The sequence below is a fragment of the Gymnodraco acuticeps genome, unplaced genomic scaffold (genome assembly GCF_902827175.1).
Source record: "Gymnodraco acuticeps unplaced genomic scaffold, fGymAcu1.1, whole genome shotgun sequence".
In the NCBI taxonomy this organism is placed as follows: Eukaryota; Metazoa; Chordata; class Actinopteri; order Perciformes; family Bathydraconidae; genus Gymnodraco; species Gymnodraco acuticeps.
The window spans coordinates 161050-182500 of NW_022991316.1; the positions used below are offsets into that span (position 1 = coordinate 161050).

The following is a 21451-nucleotide window of genomic DNA, read 5'->3' on the forward strand; positions in this document are numbered from 1 at the left end:
AACTTAGTGATCGTAGAAGAGACAAGCATGACCATAAGACTAGACAAGCTACATCAGGCCATCTACTGGCACCTAAACCCAGGACACATCTTCTGAAATCTTCTGTGTCTTATAGAGCTATAAAGGAATGGAACTCATTGCCAAACTACCTTACTGACATAGAGTCCAGAGCCTCTTTCAAGAAGAGATTGAAGGGCCATCTACTGATGACCATGTACCCTTGCTGTGAACCCTAATTTAATTTGATCGCATGTTGTTGATGATGTTATTAATGATGTCAGGACTTATGTCCTAAATGTTGCTGTATTATTGTTGTATTGTTTTAAGTGTCGGACCCCAGGAAGAGTAGCTTTTGTCGAGAGCAAAAGCTAATGGGGATCCTTAATAAACATAAACATAACATAACATCGTTACACACGGAGAGCGCTATAACAGTGGTTCAAACAACCATTAATGTCACTTTCTATGTGAATAAAGTCATTTTAATGAAATAAAAGTGAACAAACTGTGAGCTGTAAGTTAGAATGTAAGTTGCTACACAGATTATGATGAATTATATCTAAATATTTGTATTATATTAATAATAATTTACACAGAAAACCAACTTGTTATCGTAATGGTTAAAGTAATTTGCATGTAATGTTAATAACTATCTGACCTTTCTATCATTTTCTCCTCTGCTTAGCATCACATTGACTAAATGGATCAATTTGGAACATGTTTACGTCACAGCAGCATAGATAAGACAAGGCACTGCACATGGTGTGATAAAACACTACATATAAGCATCTAGAAATAGAACATATCATTGAATAAACTCTTTGAATTCCTCCTCTTCACTGCTGACAGTTTATGATGAATTATATCTAAATATTTGTATTATATTAATAATGAAGCAGCTCTGTGGTCTTCATCAGGACATCTGATGAGCAGCATGGAGGAGAAGAAAGAGACCCCTGGAGCTCAGGTCAGTGTGCACTTCATCACAATATATTCCTAATTCCAGCATTTCCGCCAGGCGGGCGTCTTGCCTTCATTTGACGCCCTTATTCAGCTCGGAACGCCCTATACAGACATAAATAAAGCAGCGACTGTATTCGCCATGACACAGGACAGTCTGTGGTTTGTACTTGTTTAACTTCTGTCTAGTTTCTGAACAGATATGAGGATCTGTGAGCTCTGAGGGACTAACAGCTAACGGCTGATGTTGGGTTTGTGGTTCACATTGTCACTACCCGATCTGCAGCCCTGCCCTATCTGCAGTGCGCATGTGCGAGATGGTCCGCCATATTTGACAACTCCATACGGCAACTCTAATAGGACATTTGACGTCTAGACGGCTGCCCGATTTGCATCATGCATGCGCGAGTCATAAACGTCTCAAATATCTTTATTAAAATATTTTGTTATTTGAAATAAATGAAGGACATTCACAGTTAATGTAATTAGATATAAATTATGAATGCCATACATATTGCATACATTCACAGTCAATATTTCTTCAGTATGTATGATGGCTGTCTAACAGAAGTTACATCCATTTCTCACTTATTCTGACAATGTACTTAACCCAATAAAATGACCCAATAAAAGGAGTTGTTCAATAATAGTGAAGTCACGTTGTAATAACAATAACTCATCTCTCTCGTTCAGATTAATATTGTCGGGTTTTTTGAGTGTTCTTTTTCTGCTTTGCCAAACGCCACTGTGTCAAATGTCCTATTAGAGTTGCCGTATGGAGTTGTCAAATATGGCGGACCATCTCGCACATGCGCACTGCAGATAGGGCAGGGCTGCAGATCGGGTAGTGACACACATTGAAGATGACGTCGCGGCTCCGCCTACACTACGTTACTATAGTTACTGCTAGGGTGGTAAGTTTCCGGAAAGTTTCCTCTGGCCGGACATTTTTTGGTGCTTGAAACTAACCGGATTCCGGAGCTAAGAGGCTGCTCCGCTTCAGTGTGAACAGGAAAACCCGGTGCTTTTCAAGCTCCAACTCCGAACCGGCCCTGAAACACCGTTGGTGTGAATGAGGTATATGTGAAGTAGATCTGAGGCCATGCAAGAAAAACATCTTGGAAAAACCCTGTTGGAATAATATCAAGGCAGCAGGAGGAGGATTTCAGAAGTTGAATAATGTCCTCTAGGTTTTTATCATTAATCTGATGGAACTGTGTCATGGTGTTTGAGTTGATTTTAGGTGGACACAGGGACAACACATCTGCTGTACCTGATGCAGAGGCTCTGACTGCTGGTCTGATTTTCTGAATGGGGGGGATACTGACACTGTGGGGTTTGTTAGCAAACAAGGCACGTGCATTCTTTTTGTTTTTGGCAATGATGTCAGAGAAGAAAGACTGTCGTGCGTTTTACAATTCCAAATTATAAAGGCCAAGTCTCTCTTTATAGATTTCAAAGTGAACCTGGAGATTTGTTTTTCTCCACCTACGTTCAGCTTTTCGACACTCTCTTTTTGCTGTTCTCACGGTCATGGCCTTTCTCCATGGAGATCTTTTCTTCCCAGTCACTTCCTTTACCTTAGTTATTTTTTAATGAAATTATCTACTAGCTCATTTACTGAGATGTTAGCAGGCGCAAGTGTGGAAGAAACATTCTGAGTAAACATTTCCCTAGTGTTTTCAGTTAAATATTGCTTTGTGGTTACCTCTTTTTGAACATTTGTGTGAACAGAAATAGAGCTCTCAAAGGAATGATCAGAGAGCGCAACATCAGTCACCACAACCTCAGAGATATTCAGACCCTTTGAGATCATTAAGTCCAGAGTGTGCCCCTTATTGTGCGTGGGCTCCGTCACATGCTGAGTCAGTCCATAGTTATCAAGAACACAAAACAGTTCTTTAGCCCCTCTGTCCTGGGGGTTGTCAACATGGATGTTAAAATCACCAACAATGACGAGACGGTCAAAGTCAAAACACACTATAGACAGCAGTTCAGTAAAGTCATCAAAAGAAGCTAAAAGAAGCTAAGAGCACAGCTGAACTCCCGCAGCCCTGGGGGGCCCCTACATTGGTTGTGATGGCAGATGACAGGGTTTGGTCAAGTTGCTCTCTACTGGTGAGGAAAGCGGCATACCAGTAAATCAGGTATGGATTTACTTCCATTTTGGCCATTTTTGACACCAAGATGTCTGCTTGTATTGTGTTGCTGCTGAGAAGTCTAGGAAGAGGGCTCTTGCATAGGTGTGACGTTTATCTAAATGTTTAGTGATGATGTGAACCAGAGTAGCAGCAGTACCACCCCCTTGCTTATAGGCAAATTGGTATGGATCAAGTATGTCTTGTGCTTCACAATAGGTTTAGCTGAAGAGGTCATTCCTGTCACGGTTCTCATGGTGTCCCACACTTTTTTGGGGTCTTAGGCTTTAAAAGCTTTCTCAACTGGTGTAGCGAGCTGCTGCATGGAAGTCAGTGACGACATTTTGTCAGTGAAGGAGGAGACAGGGATTTTAACAAATGATTGTGCGTGAGGTGCGAGAGGAATCAGAGCAGCTGCCTTTGCGGCTGAGTCAGCAGGTAAATTAGCGGACCCAATTTCTTAGGGAAACTGGGTCTGTGCTGCTTGCGTGTGCGCCACATTTACAGACTGCAACTTCAGATGGGAGCAGAGTGGCGTCTAGTAAGCCTGCAAGGTTAAGTACTGGTTTGCCATCAGATTTCAGAAATTGTCTACACTTCCAAATAGCCCCAAAATCGTGTACTACCCCAAAAGCATAGCATAGCGTCAGTGTAAATAGTCACGGTTTTGCCTTCTGCAAACGTGCAGGCTTCAGTTAGTGCGATGAGCTCTGCTGCTTGTGCTGAGACATGGGATTGGTCCGGAACGGAGTACAGCAGAATCTGAAACAACAGGAAAACCCACCCGATTAGTGCCCCCTTGGTCGCGAGAGGCAGACCCATCAACATACAAAATGAGGTCAGCGTTGGTCAGAGGAACGTCTTTTAAGTCCGGTCTAGGTATGCACACCATGAGAAGTTCGTCTTCAGGCAAAGGCATAAGAGGGTTCTTACACCTTTTCCAAAGTCAAATTCAAGCACTTTTCAAGCATTTTCAAGGTGCATTTTCAAGCTTTTCAAGTATCTTACAGCTGTTGTAAATTACATATTTATATGCACATACTCAAATGATTATTTCCCTACCTCACATTAACTCAGATGTTCTTTATGCTATAAACAACCAAATGTGTGTTTCGTGATAGCATTCTACACGAGGATGAAAAATTAAAGAAAAGAAAACTAAGTTTAATATTTCAAAATGAGTGATCTGTACGTCTAAAAACCGAATTCAGGCGGCCTTTCACCTCCACTTAATTAAATGCACTGGTTGCAAGATAAACATGCGAGTTAATTGATTTAGATAAACAGTTTAAGTTGCAACATTAATTTATAAGTTGTGTTGACATAATAATGTTGGTAATTACATCAACTTAATATTGTGTTTCATTTGAACTCTGATTTCTGCATTAATTGACTTCAAACTAAATTCAAGTTGAGGTATTGTAATGCAATTGGCTTGATAACTTATTGTTCTACACCTTGAGTTAAGGATTTCAAGTCCACTCCCACTTAACAGGCCTGGACAAGTTCCCACAGTTAAGACAAATAGAAATATACAAAGGACATTTAAGGTGAGTGTCATCTTTTGTCATTCAAATACAACTTGAAATTCAAACTCTCCTGATTGAAACATCATGCGTTGAAATAAACAACTGCAGTTCAAAAATAAAAAGTGAATTGCCTAATATTTTTGTTGTGGAATCAATTAATTTCTTTCTTTAAAGGCAAAACATGAAAAAGCTAAGAGAAAAACCCTATTGAATACAATATTATTTGGAGCAACTTAATTTATAAATGGTTGTCAACTTAAAAACATCTGTTCATGTTCAACATGTGGTAATTAAGTATATACAACTTAAGATTACATTTAAATCATACGGTAAAACAAGTTGGAACGTTTGGAGTAATCAACTTAAAACTTGTGTTTATGCTACCAATGATTAAGTAAGTGGTAATTGAAAACACCTGATTGTAGAGGAAACGCCTTCTCCCCTAACTCAAATAACTTTGTTGCTTTAACAACATTTCATTAGAAGTTGTCTTAACTCAATAACCATCGATGCAACCTATTGCCTTGATTCTCTTTGTTAAGCCAAGCATTTGTTTTTAGAGTGTACGTAGACTGGGCCTCCCATATAACCTGGCTGAGCCGATATAAAAACAATCAGCCAAATAACTTTTCAATACATTATTGATTACTATTCTTTTAGGTACTTTTAGGTTGGCAGTGAACATAAGTCAGAGGTACATGGTGTACTTTTCCTCCACTACATGTATTTAATACCTTTAGTTACTTCACAGATCTGGATGAATGATGTGAAATATAATCAAGTGTTGAATCAGACTTTAGTTCCACCTGGAGTAAATCCACCAGCTACCCTGCAGTATACAAAGTACTTCAGACTAGCTGCACCTTCACCAGCTTTGAGAACACTTTCATGATCAATCATTATCAAACATATCATATATATTATTCTGAAATGGACCAATCTGCACAACGACTACTTTTACTGTCTTTAACTATATTTTGATGAGAATACTTTTCTACTTTTACTTGAGGAACATTTTGAATGCAGGACTTTTACTGTGACATAGTATTACACTCTGGTACTTCTACCTTTACTCAAGTACAAGATCTGAGTACTTGTACTTTTACTCAAGTACAAGATCTGAGTACTTATTCCACCTCTAGTAGTGTATTAGTCTGAATTGTAGTCACAAAATCACACAGAGCTGCATAAAAATAGACTCACAATGGTAACAAGTGGAAAATAATATTTACAAATGTGTACAATGATTCGTAGGTAATTCTGACTACTCAAGACACCTGACTTATACAAAGGAAGACTGTGTTCATTCTACAATTACATGGGATTAAAGCAACATGTAGTTTTACTTGTATAATTCTTCCATTTTGTATAAAAGACAGTTTGTTTTCATCTGTTTTCGAATAAACAAAGTATTGGCTTTCAGAATATTAAACTTGTAACGGCATAATTACAAGCAGAGAACGGACTAATGTAACATCACAGCAAGCATAACAACAGCCGTGTGTTATGAACAAACCGGAGGAACCAGGCATGGAGGGAGGTGGCAGAGACAGTGGGTGAAACTGGTAGGTTTTCACCTGTTTGGGGAGTTTATATCCAGTTTACTTCGTTTTAACATTGCTATTGCTTTGTATGTCGGGGGCGGGAGATTCATGTGATTGGTTGTTGGTCGCTGTTACGTTCCCACTTGGCTAGGGTACAAACGGGAAACGACACGACCAGATTGGATTTGGTATATTTGTTACCGGTGGTTTTATTGTCACTGAAACTAGGCAAAATGATGGTCACACAGATTGGCCCCACAACACGGGTCAATCTGTCACTATAATACAACACAAAGGGTCTCCAAAAGAGAGTTGCCCCGCTATAGAAAGAAAAACAAATCTCACTACTCAAGTGGAAACAAACAATAAACAAAACGGGACTGTGGAAACACACAGCTGGTGCGGGTCTACAGGTGCTAATCACCTGGCTCTACGCAATATCCACTCACAGGAACGCTGGTCTACAGGTGCTAATCAACCTGGATCTAAGCAGTATACACACACACAAAATCCCTACGCTAACACAGAACCCGACGACACACTGCTATTCAGTGTGCTCGTCTAGAACCCTACTATAGACACTGCTAATCAGTGGAGCTAATACAAAAGACACACGCTAAATCTCAGAATTCACAGAATGAAGGCTTATCACACGGATAGGGTTTGAGGCATCTGACACAAAATACAGAGCCTCTCGACTGTTGTCCGTGCTCAGCCTTTATACTCCTCCCCCGGATGACGTGGCATGAGCGAGCAGGGGTTGGGCGACGTCTGTCCAATCCCCGCGGATGTTGAGCGGTCCGGACGGCCAATGACAGCAGAGGAACTGCACAGCTCATGTACATACTCAAACAGACTTAAGCTCACAAGGGAGCAGCGGCTGTAACAGTCGCGTTGCTCGCAAAAAATCGCCAAGCTTCAGACACGCCCAGCATCAAGATTTTTCAAGATTTTTTTCATGCCTGTGTGTGGACGGGCCGTAATCCCCGAAGCTTTTTGTGAAGCATGTATCGAGGCTTGTATCGTTTTGGGCCAGTGACGTCATCGATGAAAAACGAAGCCTCGCTGCCTGTCGATACCACGTGACTGCTTCAGGAAGCCATTCAGATGGGTTGAACCAGCACCATATAGATATCTATCTATATAGATACCAAGTGGTTCGATGCTTCATTCAAAGCTTCATTTTGCCATCACTACAGAGTAGGCTTGTTTGAGACGCGTTGCGGCTCGCCTCGAAAGTAGACGAGAATAGCCGATCGCAGCCGGGGGAGGTCTCAAAACGCTCGCCTGAAGTCGGACAGCTCGGAGTCGGTTTCGTCTTCTTCTTCTTCTCTCGGTTTTTTGGCGGATTGCAAACAACTTTAAGGTGCATACCGCCACCTCCGGAGTCGGCTTGACTCGGTTTGCATTTATAAAGAATGCACAAATGTGTTTAATCGTTAATGTCAGATATGTACTAAGTAAATACATTTGTTCCTGCTCAAGATTAGATTCAACTTTATTGTTATTGCACATATTACAGGTACTGAGACAACAAAATGCAGTTTAGTTTCCAACCAGGAGTGCAACAAGCAGTAAAGTGAAAAGTAATGTACACAATCTACAGAATAAAATATAGAATGATGAATAAACAGTGAGGGGTATGAATAGGCAAGGCAAGTTTATTTATGTAGCACTTTTCAACACAAGGCAATTCAAAGTGCTTTACAAAAAATGAAAGACATTAAGAAAAAGGCATTTAAAATCAGTCATTAAAAAGAAAAGCTAATAAAATAAACATTAAAGAAAAAATACATGGATAAAAGTTTCAGTGCAGTCTAAGATATGAATTGTTCAATTAAAAGCAGCGACAAAAAGAAAAGTCTTCTTGCTGGATTTAAAAGTAGTCAGAGTTGCAGCGGACCTGCAGGTTTCTGGGAGTTTGTTCCAGATATTTGGAGCATAATAACTGAACGCTGCTTCTCCATGTTTAGTTCTGACTCTGGGGACAGAAAGCTGACCAGTCCCTGAAGACCTGAGAGATCTGGATGGTTCATCATTTAGCAGGGGGTCAGAAATGTATTTTGGGCCTAAACCATTCAGTGCTTTATAAACCAGCAGCAGTATTTAGAAATCTATTCTTTGACACACAGGAAGCCAGTGTAAAGACTTCAGAACAGGAGTGATGTGATCCACTTTCTTAGTGTCAGTGAGGACTCGAGCAGCGGCGTTCTGAATCAGCTGCAGCTTTCTAATAGATTTTTTAGTGAGACCTGTGAAGACACCATTGCAGTAGTCGAGTCTACTGAAGATAAAAGCATGGACAAGTTTTTCCAAATCCTGCTGTGACATTAGTCTTTGAATCCTAGATATATTCTTTAGGTGATAGTAGGCTGATTTAGTAACTGTTTTAATGTGACTGTTGAAACTCAGGTCAGAGTCCATGACTACACCTAGATTTCTGGCTTTATCTGTTGTTTTGAATATTGCAGACTGAAGCTCAGCGCTAACTTTTAAACGTTCTGCCTTGGCTCCAAAAACCATTACCTCAGTTTTGTCTTTGTTTAATTGGAGAAAGTTCTGACACATCCAGTCATTGATTTGTTCAATGCACTTACTCAGTGTTTGAATTGGAGCATAGTCTCCTGGTGAAATTGTTACGTACATTTGTGTGTCATCTGCATAGCTATGGTAACTTATTTTGTTGTTCTTCATTATCTGAGCCAGTGGTAGCATGTAGATGTTAAAGAGAAGAGGCCCCAAGATGGAGCCTTGAGGAACCCCACATGTCATATTTGTCAACTCAGATGTGTATTTACCTATAGAAACAAAGTTGTTTCTGTCCTTTAAGTAGGATTCAAACCAATTTAAAACTGTTTCCGAAAGTCCCACCCAGTTTTCCAGTCGGTCGAGTAATATGCTGTGGTCAACAGTGTCAAACGCAGCACTGAGATCTAATAATACTAACACTGAAGTTCTGCCACTGTCTGTGTTTAAGTGGATGTCATTAAAGACCTTTACAAGAGCAGTCTCAGTGCTGTGGTTTGGACGAAAGCCTGACTTGAACACATCCAAACAGTTATTTAAATGCAAGAAATTACTCAACTGTTGAAAAACAACTTTTTCAATGATTTTACCTAGAAATGGCAGGTTTGATATGGGCCTGTAATTGTTCATTACTGAAGCATCTAGATTATTCTTTTTTAAGAGCGGTTTAATGACTGCAGTTTTCAGAGCCTGTGGAAAAACACCTGAGTGAAGAGACTTGTTTTGCCACTTTCACACCAGCGATTTTTCAGCTCCGGCTCGGAGCTGGAGCTGAAACACCGTTGGTGTGAATGAGGTGTATGTGAAGTAGATCTGAGGCCATGCAAGGAAAAACATCTTGGAAAAACCCTGTTGGAATAATATCAAGGCAGCAGGAGGAGGATTTCAGAAGTTGAATAATGTCCTCTAGGTTTTTTATCATTAATCTGATGGAACTGTGTCATGGTGTTTGAATTGATTTTAGGTGGACACAGGGACAACACATTTGCTGTACCTGATACAGAGGCACTGACTGCTTGTCTGATTTTCTGAATGGGGGGGATACTGACACTGGGGGGTTTGTTAGTCTGTCGACGGTAGCAAACAAGGCACGTGCATTGTTTTTGTTTTTGGCAATGATGTCAGAGAAGAAAGACTGTCGTGCAATTTACAATTCCAAATGATAAAAGCCAAGTCTCTCTTTATAGATTTCAAAGTGAACCTGGAGATTTGTTTTTCTCCACCTACGTTTAGCTTTTCGACACTCTTTTTGCTGTTCTCACGGTCATGGCCTTTCTCCATGGAGATCTTTTCTTCCCAGTCACTTCCTTTACCTTAGTTGGAGCAGTTTCAGTTAAATATCGCTTTGTGGTTACCTCTTTTTGAACAATTGTGTGAACAGAAATAGAGCTCTCAAAGGAATGAACAGAGAGCGCAACATCAGTCACCACAACCTCAGAGATATTCAGACCCTTTGAGATCATTAAGTCCAGAGTGTGCCCCTTGTTGTGCGTGGGCTCTGTCACATGCTGAGTCAGTCCATTGAATTGATTTATTTAAAACAGGGGTGGGGAACCTGCGGCCCCCGGGCCGTATACGGCCCGCGAGACAATTTGGTACGGCCCTCGAGGTAATTTCTAAACACACGCAAAAAAGAAAAAAATTAAAGAAATCTAGACCGCAAAAAAATAATTAAACAAGCGAGTGCCTGTTTTTCCTGGCCACGGTCAGGGTCCTTGAACACAACACAAGCCTAACGTGTCATCACGTGGTATATCTCGTTTGACCATGCGTCTGACAGGGGTGCAGTTCTGACGGAGAGTACCAGAACGCCGCTCCGCTCCGGCACTTCCAAAAATTGCAGTACCGATAAGGAGCCGTACCCATGCCGCAGTTTTTGCGTGGCTGTGTCTCAGTTGAAAGGCCAGTGGCGATCTGTTCATCTGTCATACTGATCATACAGTCAATAACTTTGTTGTTATTAGCATCTGGTTAGCTAGCTATGCTAACAAATATAAGAAGCTTTGTCTACAACCAGCGAGGTAAAGGCACATCTTTATATGATCATTATCAGGGCCGCCCCTGGCCAACTTGGGGCCCCAAGCGACATTGTGAGATGAGGCCCCCCCCCCCCCAACCGACAGGAGTGAAAACATTTTTTTGGAAACAAAGTAGGCTACTTTGCAAATATAATTCCTGTTTATTATTATTATCAACACAGTTACTTTGTATACAGTGAGGTAAATGGTAAATGTGCATTTATGTCGTTCAGTGTGCGTTTACAGGTGAATACGTCTGCATTTCCTGCCAAATACTAGCCTCAAAAAGATTAAAATATAATTAATGCAAATAAACTACTTCTACTAATAATAATAATCATAATCAATTCAATAATATAAATACTATATTTTATTATAATATAGTTGTAATATAGTCAAGACAAAACATGCTTATGACATGCTCAAAAACTGATATTTCTTAAATCTGTATTCAAATGTAGTTCCCTCTGTCAGCAATGTATCAACAACTACACACACATTTCTATCAGTATTTCTCTGTGTTGTGGTTGACATGACGATGACTGTTACGGCCCGTCCACACAGCGGCTTTGGAAAAAGCTTGCCGGCGGGCGTGTCAGAAGCTCGACCAACAACCAATCACATGAATCTCCCGCCCCGGATACACAAGCAGCGGTTTGATTGGCTAGAGCTTGAACTGGCATATGATTTGATTGGCTGACGCTAACACCGAAAGCTTCAGAAGCTTAAAAAGTTGAACATTGCTCAACTTTTGCAGCCTGAAACGCCAGGAAAGCTCCGCTCTGCTTCCCACAATGCAGTTCGGCGAAAAGTGACGTCACCCCATTCAAAGTGAATGGGCATCCGCTGTGTGGACGGGCCGTTAGGAGTTAAGGGGAGAGGCTGAGCATCACCATGAAATGTGCAAATTGACATAAAAATGAATAAAAGGGGAAAAAATGCTCCATGTTTTTTAGGCTGTAAACTTTAACTGCTATGTAAGCCAACTAGATAGACAGTGTATCACTCTTCCTCCTGTACATTAGCAGATCAAAGGCATCACATACTTGAATGAATGGTAAATAAAGAATGCTGGAAATAACTGCATCTCCATTAGCCTGTATGCTCTGCAGAGACTGCCTTCTTCATGTCGTGAATTGCAGCTGATGTTTTAATATGGCAATTGGCAATTTGACTTATACAACATTCACAAGTTGTACATTTGACTCATACAATAACCCACCTTCGAGTGATGCTCTAGTTTCTTCATGTTTTGTTTTTTTCCCCTCTTGCTTGCTCCGGACTGAAACTGTCTTTTCACCGACATTTCTTCACCTGCACTAGTGGCCGTATCAAAGCCGTGATTGGTCAGATGTCGATTCATTGCAACGGTGTCGGGTTATAGACGTGCTCCCCTTGTCACCTCTCACTCTCACTCTCGTGGGGGGTGCGCGGAGAACTGCGTACAGCAGCTGAGGCCCTCTGGGCGGGGCCCCCTGCGCAAGACGGGGCCCCATGCAGCCTGCGTGATTGGCCTGTAGGGAGGTAGAGGTGGCCCTGATCATTATAGTTATAAAACAATAAGAGAATAAAGTAAACGGGTATAAAATACTATATGACAGTAAAATAAAGTTGTTATTAATAAATAAGAATACAGTTTGAAAGGGGAGTGATTTGTAAAATATCCATAAAGAAAAATAAATCTGCTTACAGTTCTGTTTCATATGGGTATTGAGAGATGTATCCATAGATCTCTTAATGTTGCTCTCAAAGTGAAAATATCGTCATGTCCACATGAATAGGAAACTAAATACATTTGCACACACCTTGTGTCCATATCTTTCTGTTTTGGTGGTCATGCCACAACCGTGCACGTGAATGCATGTGCGAGTCATGGCAAGATATCTGGATTAAAAGGTTGCTTTTTCTTTCACAGCATGAAAGAAAAGTGAAATGAATGGGCTGTGATTTTATTAGATTCATTTTTAGACAACCTGAAGTCTCCTTCCAGAAAAGAAAACATCTTGCTCTGTTATAATGCTGTGGCCCTTGGAGAAGAACATACACACTGTCTTTGAGACATTTGGTTGCAAACAATTATTCATAAGCCAGGATGTAATATTCTCCAACACATCAGTGACCTTGGGAGCAGCCTCTTCTGCGGTTTTGCCATGAGTAAAAACAACTGTATCATCAGCATACATTAATACATCACATTCTCCACACACAGAAGGCAGATCATTTACGTACATACTTGTTACGTCCCCCTCTGGGGTAGAGGAAATCAACATACACCAGAATGGAATTGGTAATAATTATAAATGGGTTTATTTTAAATAGCAGAGGTACACAAAATGGCAGGCATGCAGCCTGGAACAAACAAAAGGGCCAAAAGGGCACAGGTTGACAAATAACCAAACAAAGGGAGGACTCTAACAAAAGGAGTCTACTTGCATACAAGGAAATAAACACTATTGCACTAAATAAGAAACTAAACTAAACCTCACTTTAAAAGTGGTACAACTAACACAAATAATCTATACAAAAACACAGCTAAACCAAAGGCAACAGTCACAAAATCCTAAGCTACTCTAAACTACTCTAACCTCGACCTAAGCTACTCTAGACACTACTAACACACAATATCACACGGAGATGGGCACACAAGTTTAACAGATCTGTCTAAGGACCAAGTAGCGAGAGGCGTCTGTCCCACATAACGGAGCCTCCAGAGCGATGATTGTCCCCAGGCTTTGAAGTAATCTCCAGCAGGTGCGCGCCGGCTGTGTGCTGTGATTGGAGTGCGTCGGGCCCGGTGTGCTCCAATCACAATCCTCAGGTCGGACCAGGAGATGGCAGCCAATGACGTTAGGGCAATCGCACTGCTCATTTACATACAACATAGATTAACACGACCCGGAAGGCAGCAGCCGTAACAATACTAAACAGGATTGGGCCCAATTCAGAGCCCTGCGGTACTCCAGTTGACAAACATAGTGCACTAGACTTATGGTTCTCAATTTGAACACATTGTGAGCGGGATGAAAGATACGAATGAAAGAGGTTGGTGAATTCTATAGAAACATTTAAGTGTAAGATGTTGTGATTAACAGTGTCAAAAGCTTTCCGTAAGTCAAGGAACACGGCCCCCACAACCCCACCCCTGTCCATTGATGCCTTAACTTTCTCCACGAAGAAGCATGTCGCTGTTTCTGTTGAGTGATTAGCCCTGAATCCAAATTGCATTGGATGCAGTGGAAGGGAGCTGTTGTTGAGATGATTGATGATTTGTTTGGACATTAATTTCTCCAATACCTTGGATACTATGGGTAAGATACTGATGGGCCTATAGTTGGATGTCATGAGAGGGTCCCCACCATAGTTATCAAGAACACAAAACAGTTCTTTAGCCCCACTGTCCTGGGGGTTGTCAACATGGATGTTAAAATCACCAACAATGACTAGACGGTCAAAGTCAAAACACAATATAGACAGCAGTTCAGTAAAGTCATCAAAAGAAGCTAAAAGAAGCTAAGAGCACAGATGAACTCCCGCAGCCCTGGGGGGGCCCCTACATTGGTTGTGATGGCAGATGACAGGGTTTGGTCAAGTTGCTCTCTACTGGTGAGGAAAGCGGCATACCAGTAAATCAGGTATGGATTTACTTCCATTTTGGCCATTTTTGACACCAAGATGTCTGCTTGTATTGTGTTGCTGCTGAGAAGTCTAGGAAGAGGGCTCTTGCATAGGTGTGACGTTTATCTAAATGTTTAGTGATGATATGAACCAGAGTAGCAACAGTACCACCCCCTTGCTTATAGGCAATTTGGTATGTATCAAGTATGTCTTTCACAATAGGTTTAGCTGAAGAGGTCATTCGTGTCACGGTTCTCATGGGGTCCCACACCTTTTTGGGGTCTTTGGCTTTAAAAGCATTTCCCAAAAGCTCTGTGTGTTTTGATTCCCTCGATTTGACTTTCAGTTCTTTCTCTGTCTGTTCAAGTGCTCCATAGTCTTTGTTTTTTAAAGCTATTTTCCTGGTTTTATAACTTATTGTAATGTCCTTAGTCACATATGATTTATTACTTGGATATATTTGTATTTCTTTAGTGGGAACACAGAAGTTAATATAGTCTTTGGTAACAGTAGTTATTTCATCTGGTGAACCTTCCTGAAACATTTCCCAATCTGTCCAATCAAAACAGGCTTTCAACTGCTCCCTACTTTCAATTGTCCATGTCCTTATTACTTTCTTTTCTGGTTGACTTCCCTTGAGTTTGGTCTTATACACTGGTATCATATTCACAACATTATGATCAGAGTTCAGTATCGGTGGTCTGTATTTAGACACATAGGCTCCTTTATCATTAACAAAGCATTTGTCCAGGATATTGTCTTTCCTGCTGTGATCCCTAACATACTGCTGGAATCCAGGTAACACAGTCTCCAGGCGACATTGCTTCATGTCCCCGAGCACTATTGCCGGTGCATCGGGGTGGCTGAGTTGCAGCTCGTGAACACAGTGTCCTCTGCCGCTGGGAGGCACGTAAACAACAAACAGTAGAATACACCCGAATTCTCTAGGCAGATAAAAGGGTCTTAACGTCATGCCGAGAATTTCTACGTTGGGATTGCAGGTTTTACATTTTACTGAGTATGATCGGCACCACAGATCATTAATATACACAGAAATACCGCCTCCTCTGGTTTTCCCCGAGTTCGCATCCCTGTCTGCTCGAACAAGGGTGAGTCCGGGTACTTCAAAGAGAGATTCAGGCAACGTAGATTGGAGCCAACTTTCCGTGAAACATAATAAAGAGGCCTCGAGAAATTCATGACAGTACCTTGTGTATATTCTTAGTGTGTCCACGTTGTTGCTCAATGAGCGCAGGTTTGTGAGAATGATGGATGGAAGTGGTGGCCGACTGAATCTCCGCCGTATTCTGAACGCCTCCCCTCCTTCCTCGTCTCTTTTTCCTGGTGTTTCTAAGCGGCTCCCGAGGGATTTCATCCAATAACGAAGAGCACAGATGGCTTGGTGTATTCGTAGGAAGCAATCGCATTGTAGCTCTAGCATAGCTTCGCGTCTGTAGCAGCGTAGAGGCCGGAGCTCCTCACCATACCTGTTCGTGCTGTCACTCAGGTGTGTCTTGGAAAGTTGAATGGCCAGACATGGTCTGCAGAAGGCAAATGTAATCCACAGGATCAAAAGCATGGTCTCTTAAAATGACGTTTCATACAGACACAACAAAGTTTAGACAAAAAAACAAAACCCAAGAGGAACGGAGCATACTGAGACTCGCAGTGACAGGATGCCGTCTCCCTCTGTCTCCTGTATACCAGAGGTGGGAGTAAGTCATACATGTGCAAGTCTCAAGTTACTGGGGTGAGAGTCAAGCAAGTCAAGTCCTACGAAATCCTGATGAATAACCCCAGTTTAAATCAGTTAAAAGACAGTGGTTATGAAACTAGAGTTTTATTTTCAACATTAACAACAATGGAGAGTGGGGCTCTGAAATCATAAAAGTAAGTGTGTGTGTGTGTGTGTGTGTGTGTGTGTGCAGCCTGCGGTCGCTCGTTAGCTGTTCTAATGAAGGTAAACACAGTGAAGGCACAGCTCTTTGCCTCTGGTGCTGCTCTTCTCAGATTCTGCTGAGTTACACGTTACTGCCTCCTGGTGCTGCAGAGATTTCATCAAGTGAAGGAGGTTTTTCTTCTATGAAGCAGCTGTGGGCAGCAGATACTGTGAGAGTCAGACATGAATACATAGGTCAAGGCAGACTGGTTCACAGACTCTCCTGTTTTGCCGATCCGGTGCTTGAACAAATAACTCTACACCCCTGGCCGAAATGTCCCTAAAATGAAGTCCGAGTTTGAAATATATCTCAAATAATGTATGTATTTCTCCACATAAACATAACAGTGCAATGAAACGGCTGTCTCCTGTGCGCTCCACTTCCTACTTTCTCCTGCGAACGAGAGACTTTCTCTCTCTTTCCTTTCTTTCATTGCCCTCTAAGTGCTTCGTACAAAAACAAATGCAAATATTCTATTTTAAAAAGTAAAGTCCTTTCGAGTCATCTGTCTCAAGCCTAAGTCTCAAGTCATGAATACCAAGTCAAAGTCAAGTCTTTTATCAATGTTAGTCAAGCAAGTCTCAAGTAAAAAAATAGGCAAGTCAAGTCATGTGACTCGAGTCAAGTCATGTGACTCGAGTCCCCCACCTCTGGTATATACTTTGGTTAGAATATTGCTGTATAACTGTATCAAATATAATAAAGACAAACAGTTGATAAGTAGTATTTTGTTAACTCAAGGTTTATATTAAGTGAGTTTTTATTGTGTTAACTTGTGTATTTATGCTTTTTAGATTGACTTTCTCTCTTTCTCTGTCCGTCTGTTCTAGAAACCGAAAGGAAGAGAGAGACGTCACAGCTGTCAGCAATGTGACAAATCCTTTACAGCATCTGGAACTTTAAAGAGCCACCTGTGTATTCACACAGGAGAAAAAACGTACAGCTGTGAAGAGTGTGGGACAACTTTCACTAGATCAGGTCATCTCAAAAGACATCAACTTATTCATACTGGAGAAAAACCGTACAGCTGTGAAGAGTGTGGGACAACTTTCACTCAATCAGGTCATCTCAAAAGACATCAACTTATTCATACTGGAGAAAAACCTTACAGCTGTGAAGAGTGTGGGACAACTTTCACTCAATCAGGTGCTCTCAAAACACATCAACGTCTTCATACTGGAGAAAAACCTTACAGCTGTGAAGAGTGTGGGAAAACTTTCACTCAATCAGGTGATCTCAAAACACATCAACATATTCATACTGGAGAAAAACCTTACAGCTGTGAAGAGTGTGGGACAACTTTCACTAGATCAGGTGATCTCAAAACACATCACCGTATTCATACTGGAGAAAAACCTTACAGCTGTGAAGAGTGTGGGAAAACTTTCACTAGATCAGATGCTCTAGAATCACATCAACGTATTCACACTGGAGAAAAACCTTACAGCTGTGAAGAGTGTGGGAAAACTTTCACTACATCAGGTGATCTCAAAAGACATCAACGTATTCATACTGGAGAAAAACCTTACTGGTGTGAAGAGTGTGGGAACACTTTCACTACATCAGGTGCTCTCAAATCACATCACCGTATTCATACTGGAGAAAAACCTTACTGGTGTGAAGACTGTGGGAAAATGTTCACTACATCAAGTGGTCTCAAAAGACATCTTCGTGTTCACTCAGGAGAAAAACCATAGTGGGTTTAAGAGTGTAGGAGCTGCAATTAAGCATATTTTGTTTTTTTCACAGTTTGCAATAAACAATTTCCATCTATTGGCCTTGTGTTGGGTAATCCTTTTTTCCATTACAGATCCCATCCCAACAGCGCCATCTGTTGACGTAACGTCAGAATTGACAGGCATAATGTTCACTGTTCCTTTAAAGTGGACCTATCATGCTATATTTGAATAATATAGTGTAGGACCATACCTATATAAGGCATATTTATACTTTTTATTTTTCAAAATACCAAACAGATCATGCATTTTAGCCATTCCTCATTTCGCTCAATTTAACACTGTCTTTGCATGGGCTGATTCTGTGAGAACAGCGCCATCTGTTGACGTAACGTCAGAATTGACAGGCATAATGTTCACTGTAACTTTAAGTTTCGTTTTCTGTCCATCTGCCGACAGCGCGCTGATTCATTGCTTTACATACCAAGGTTTAAGTACACTGTGTCAATAGTTGTTGTATGAGCATCGTCTGGGCTGGCTGTCTGGTAGAATCGGTATGCTCTTCCTCCTGTGTCCACTTCCTCTCCTGTCACCTATGACCACTTTTATACACCCCACCACCAAGTGTTCAAAATAACATTCAGGGTGTCCGCGGGGTCTTAAAAAGTATTAAAAGTTGATAAATCAATTTAGCAAAAATAAAAAAAAGTATTAAACGGCATTTTCCAAGGTATGAAGAAGGTCCACAGCAACGACAACATGAAACACCCTTTAATTTACTGAAACAATGAATGAAAGAGCACAGAGTACAGAAGCAACAAAGCAGCATACTGCATTAAACCTGACCTTCACAGAGAGGTTGAAGTTCATGTGGAGAGGAGGCTTCAGTAGTCTGTCTGCACTCTGTTTAGTTGTGCTGTTTAGCTAATCAATATAGAAATGTGAGGTAAAGTGTCGCCAATGTAACCGGTTAGAACTCGAAGTTGCGATGAGGTCTTAAAATGTATGGAAAGGGTCTTAAAAAAGGTCTTAAAAGGTATCAAATGGGACTTCAGGATTCCTGCATATACCCTGATATTGCACTATTCATATCAATAAGGTAAACTGAGACACCAACAACACCCATAAAGTGGCTCCTACAAAGAGTGTGGGAAAACCTTTTCTTAAAGTATTCACCTTAAAGTCCATGAGCGAGTTTCACTGTTCATTAATCTGCTTCATGTATCTAGAACATATCTACGATGTTTTCAGTTTGATTCTATTCTCTTGTTGAAATGATCAGACTACCAAAAATAAAATGGCCTTAGAAACAGACCAGCCTGTCCTCCTACAAAAAACGACCAAATAGGTCGATTGTTTAAGCACCTTAGATTACGACCCAGAGCCACGTTTTAAAGTGTGGTCGTGTAAGAAACAACATGCTCCCGTTTATTCACAAATAACCTTCTCTGGAAAATCCTAAATTGTGGAATAGTTTGGCCATTAAAATGCTTTTTGATTAGATTTCTAGCGAGAAGTGTATATTGTACTTTTAGAATCCACGTCCAGTCGATGTGTAGGATCTATAGTTTGATAGATATTACGAAGATGATTTGAGGTCTCGCCGGGATAACGTGTATGCAGCTTCCATGTAAAGTTAGCGTGGGTGAAAACTGTTTTTCCGGTCTCGAAGTTTTCACAATAAAACCGGAAGTATTCCCTCACTGTCAAATGATTACACAGTGATATCTGCATCACTCATCCACTAAAACAACATCAGTTTATCCTTGTTAATTACACAATATTGATTGGTTTAAATGGTGTACAATGCTTTTGTGTTTTTAACCTTCGATTCAGAGAAACAAATAGGAGTTTAGACACTACAGTTTCCGAAGGCACTACACTACCCAGAATCCCCAGCTATCGTTTGGGACCACAACATCCACCTTGCTTTACAAATCCCGTGATTAGTCATCGAGCCTTGTGATTGGATGTTGGAGTGGCAGTGCGGCAAGGTTACGCTGAGCGTCACAGCTCTCTGAAATGGAATGGAGCCACGGCAGACTTTCCAAAACTGGAATTGGACAGCACATTTAGCAAATATGGCAGCATCCATCGATCATCTTAAGATAAGATATACTTTATTGATCCCAAGTTGGGAAATGTTTTTGTTACAGCAGCATACTACTTTGTTCTACTCCACTACAATTCAGAGGTTAACCTGGTATTTGTACTCCACTACATTTATTTTAGTTCCTTTGCAGATTGTGATTAATGATGTGAAATATAAACAACCCTTAGATCAGACTTTAGTTACACCTGACTCAAATTCAGGGAAGGTGATTGTCAAGTGCCAAAATAAACTATGCAATATATTGGACGTTAAGTACTTTGTCAGACTTCATATTTATCTGTGGATAACCCCAACGTTTTTTTCTTATTCAAGAAGACCTTAACTTAAATTAATGTTTAATGTTTAAATAAAGCCTAGTTGGTCTGTTTTGCATCCTCCTGTTAATATCTTTGGACGTCCTGCACTCAACTGTTTTAGAGATCACTACAGTGTCTTCTTGATATTTTATATTGTGTATGTAGGCTACTCTTAATATTTAAATGTTTTCATCAAATAAAACTTCTTCAACAACAACATTCAATAACGTGCTTTAACCACTAGGCGGCGCGGGTTAAAAAACCAGTTGTGTAGTTAATAAAACATAATAATATCAAACACAATGTGACTATTAACTTTATTGTGAAATGAAAACAGAACGGTAAAGGAAAACACAGTTTCAGTCTCGATGTGAAGCTTATGTATTGTACCATGAACCTGGATAGACCTGTAACAGTCAACTGCATGAGGAGTTGGAAGGGTAATGAATGAATTAAAATGTCGAACTCTGACTTCATTTTAAGGACATGTCGGCCAGGGATGTAGAGCTATATTTGTTTAACCACCGGATTGGCAAAACAGGAGAGTGTGTGCACCAGTCTGCCTTGATCTATGTATTCATGTCTGTGACTCTCACAGTATCTGCTGCCCACAGCTGCTTTATGGAAGGAACACCTCCTTCACTTCATGAAATCTCTGCAGCACCAGGAGGCAGTAACGTGCAACTCAGCAGAATCTGAGAAGAGCAGCACCAGCTGCAAAGAGCTGTGCCTTCACTGTGTTTACCTTAATTAGAACAGCTAACGAGCGACCGCAGGCTGCTACGTTTTACACACACGCACCTCTACACACACACACACACACACACACACACACACACACACACACACACACACACACACACACACACACACACACACACACACACACACACACACACACACACACACACACACACACACACACACACACACACACACTTCTGTTCCTCCATGTTTCATTGTTATCGTTTCACTGAGTGGACCCGCCCCTTTTTTTTTTTTTAAACGCTCCCTTTTCTGGTCCATCTGCGGCGGTAATAGGTTTTGTGCGATGTGATGATTCGGCTGTACCTTTAGTAATGAATATTAAATGTTC

General features: G+C 41.0%; 1 protein-coding gene across 6 annotated transcripts in view; it reads left to right on the forward strand.

The window, feature by feature from the left end:
- LOC117562451 (zinc finger protein 239-like) overlaps positions 1-18043 on the forward strand; it is a 121778-nt gene extending 103735 nt beyond the window's left edge. For 5 of the 6 annotated variants that reach the window (XM_034240282.1, XM_034240278.1, XM_034240280.1 and 2 more), the window contains exon 4: positions 17101-18043. In XM_034240282.1, coding sequence (XP_034096173.1) covers positions 17101-17967 — 867 coding nt within the window. In that variant the 3' untranslated portion in view covers positions 17968-18043. Of the gene's footprint in view, positions 1-917; positions 968-17100 lie in introns of all 6 variants that reach the window. The other variant, XM_034240277.1, reaches the window with a different exon arrangement.
- Positions 18044-21451: the final 3408 nt, after the last annotated feature.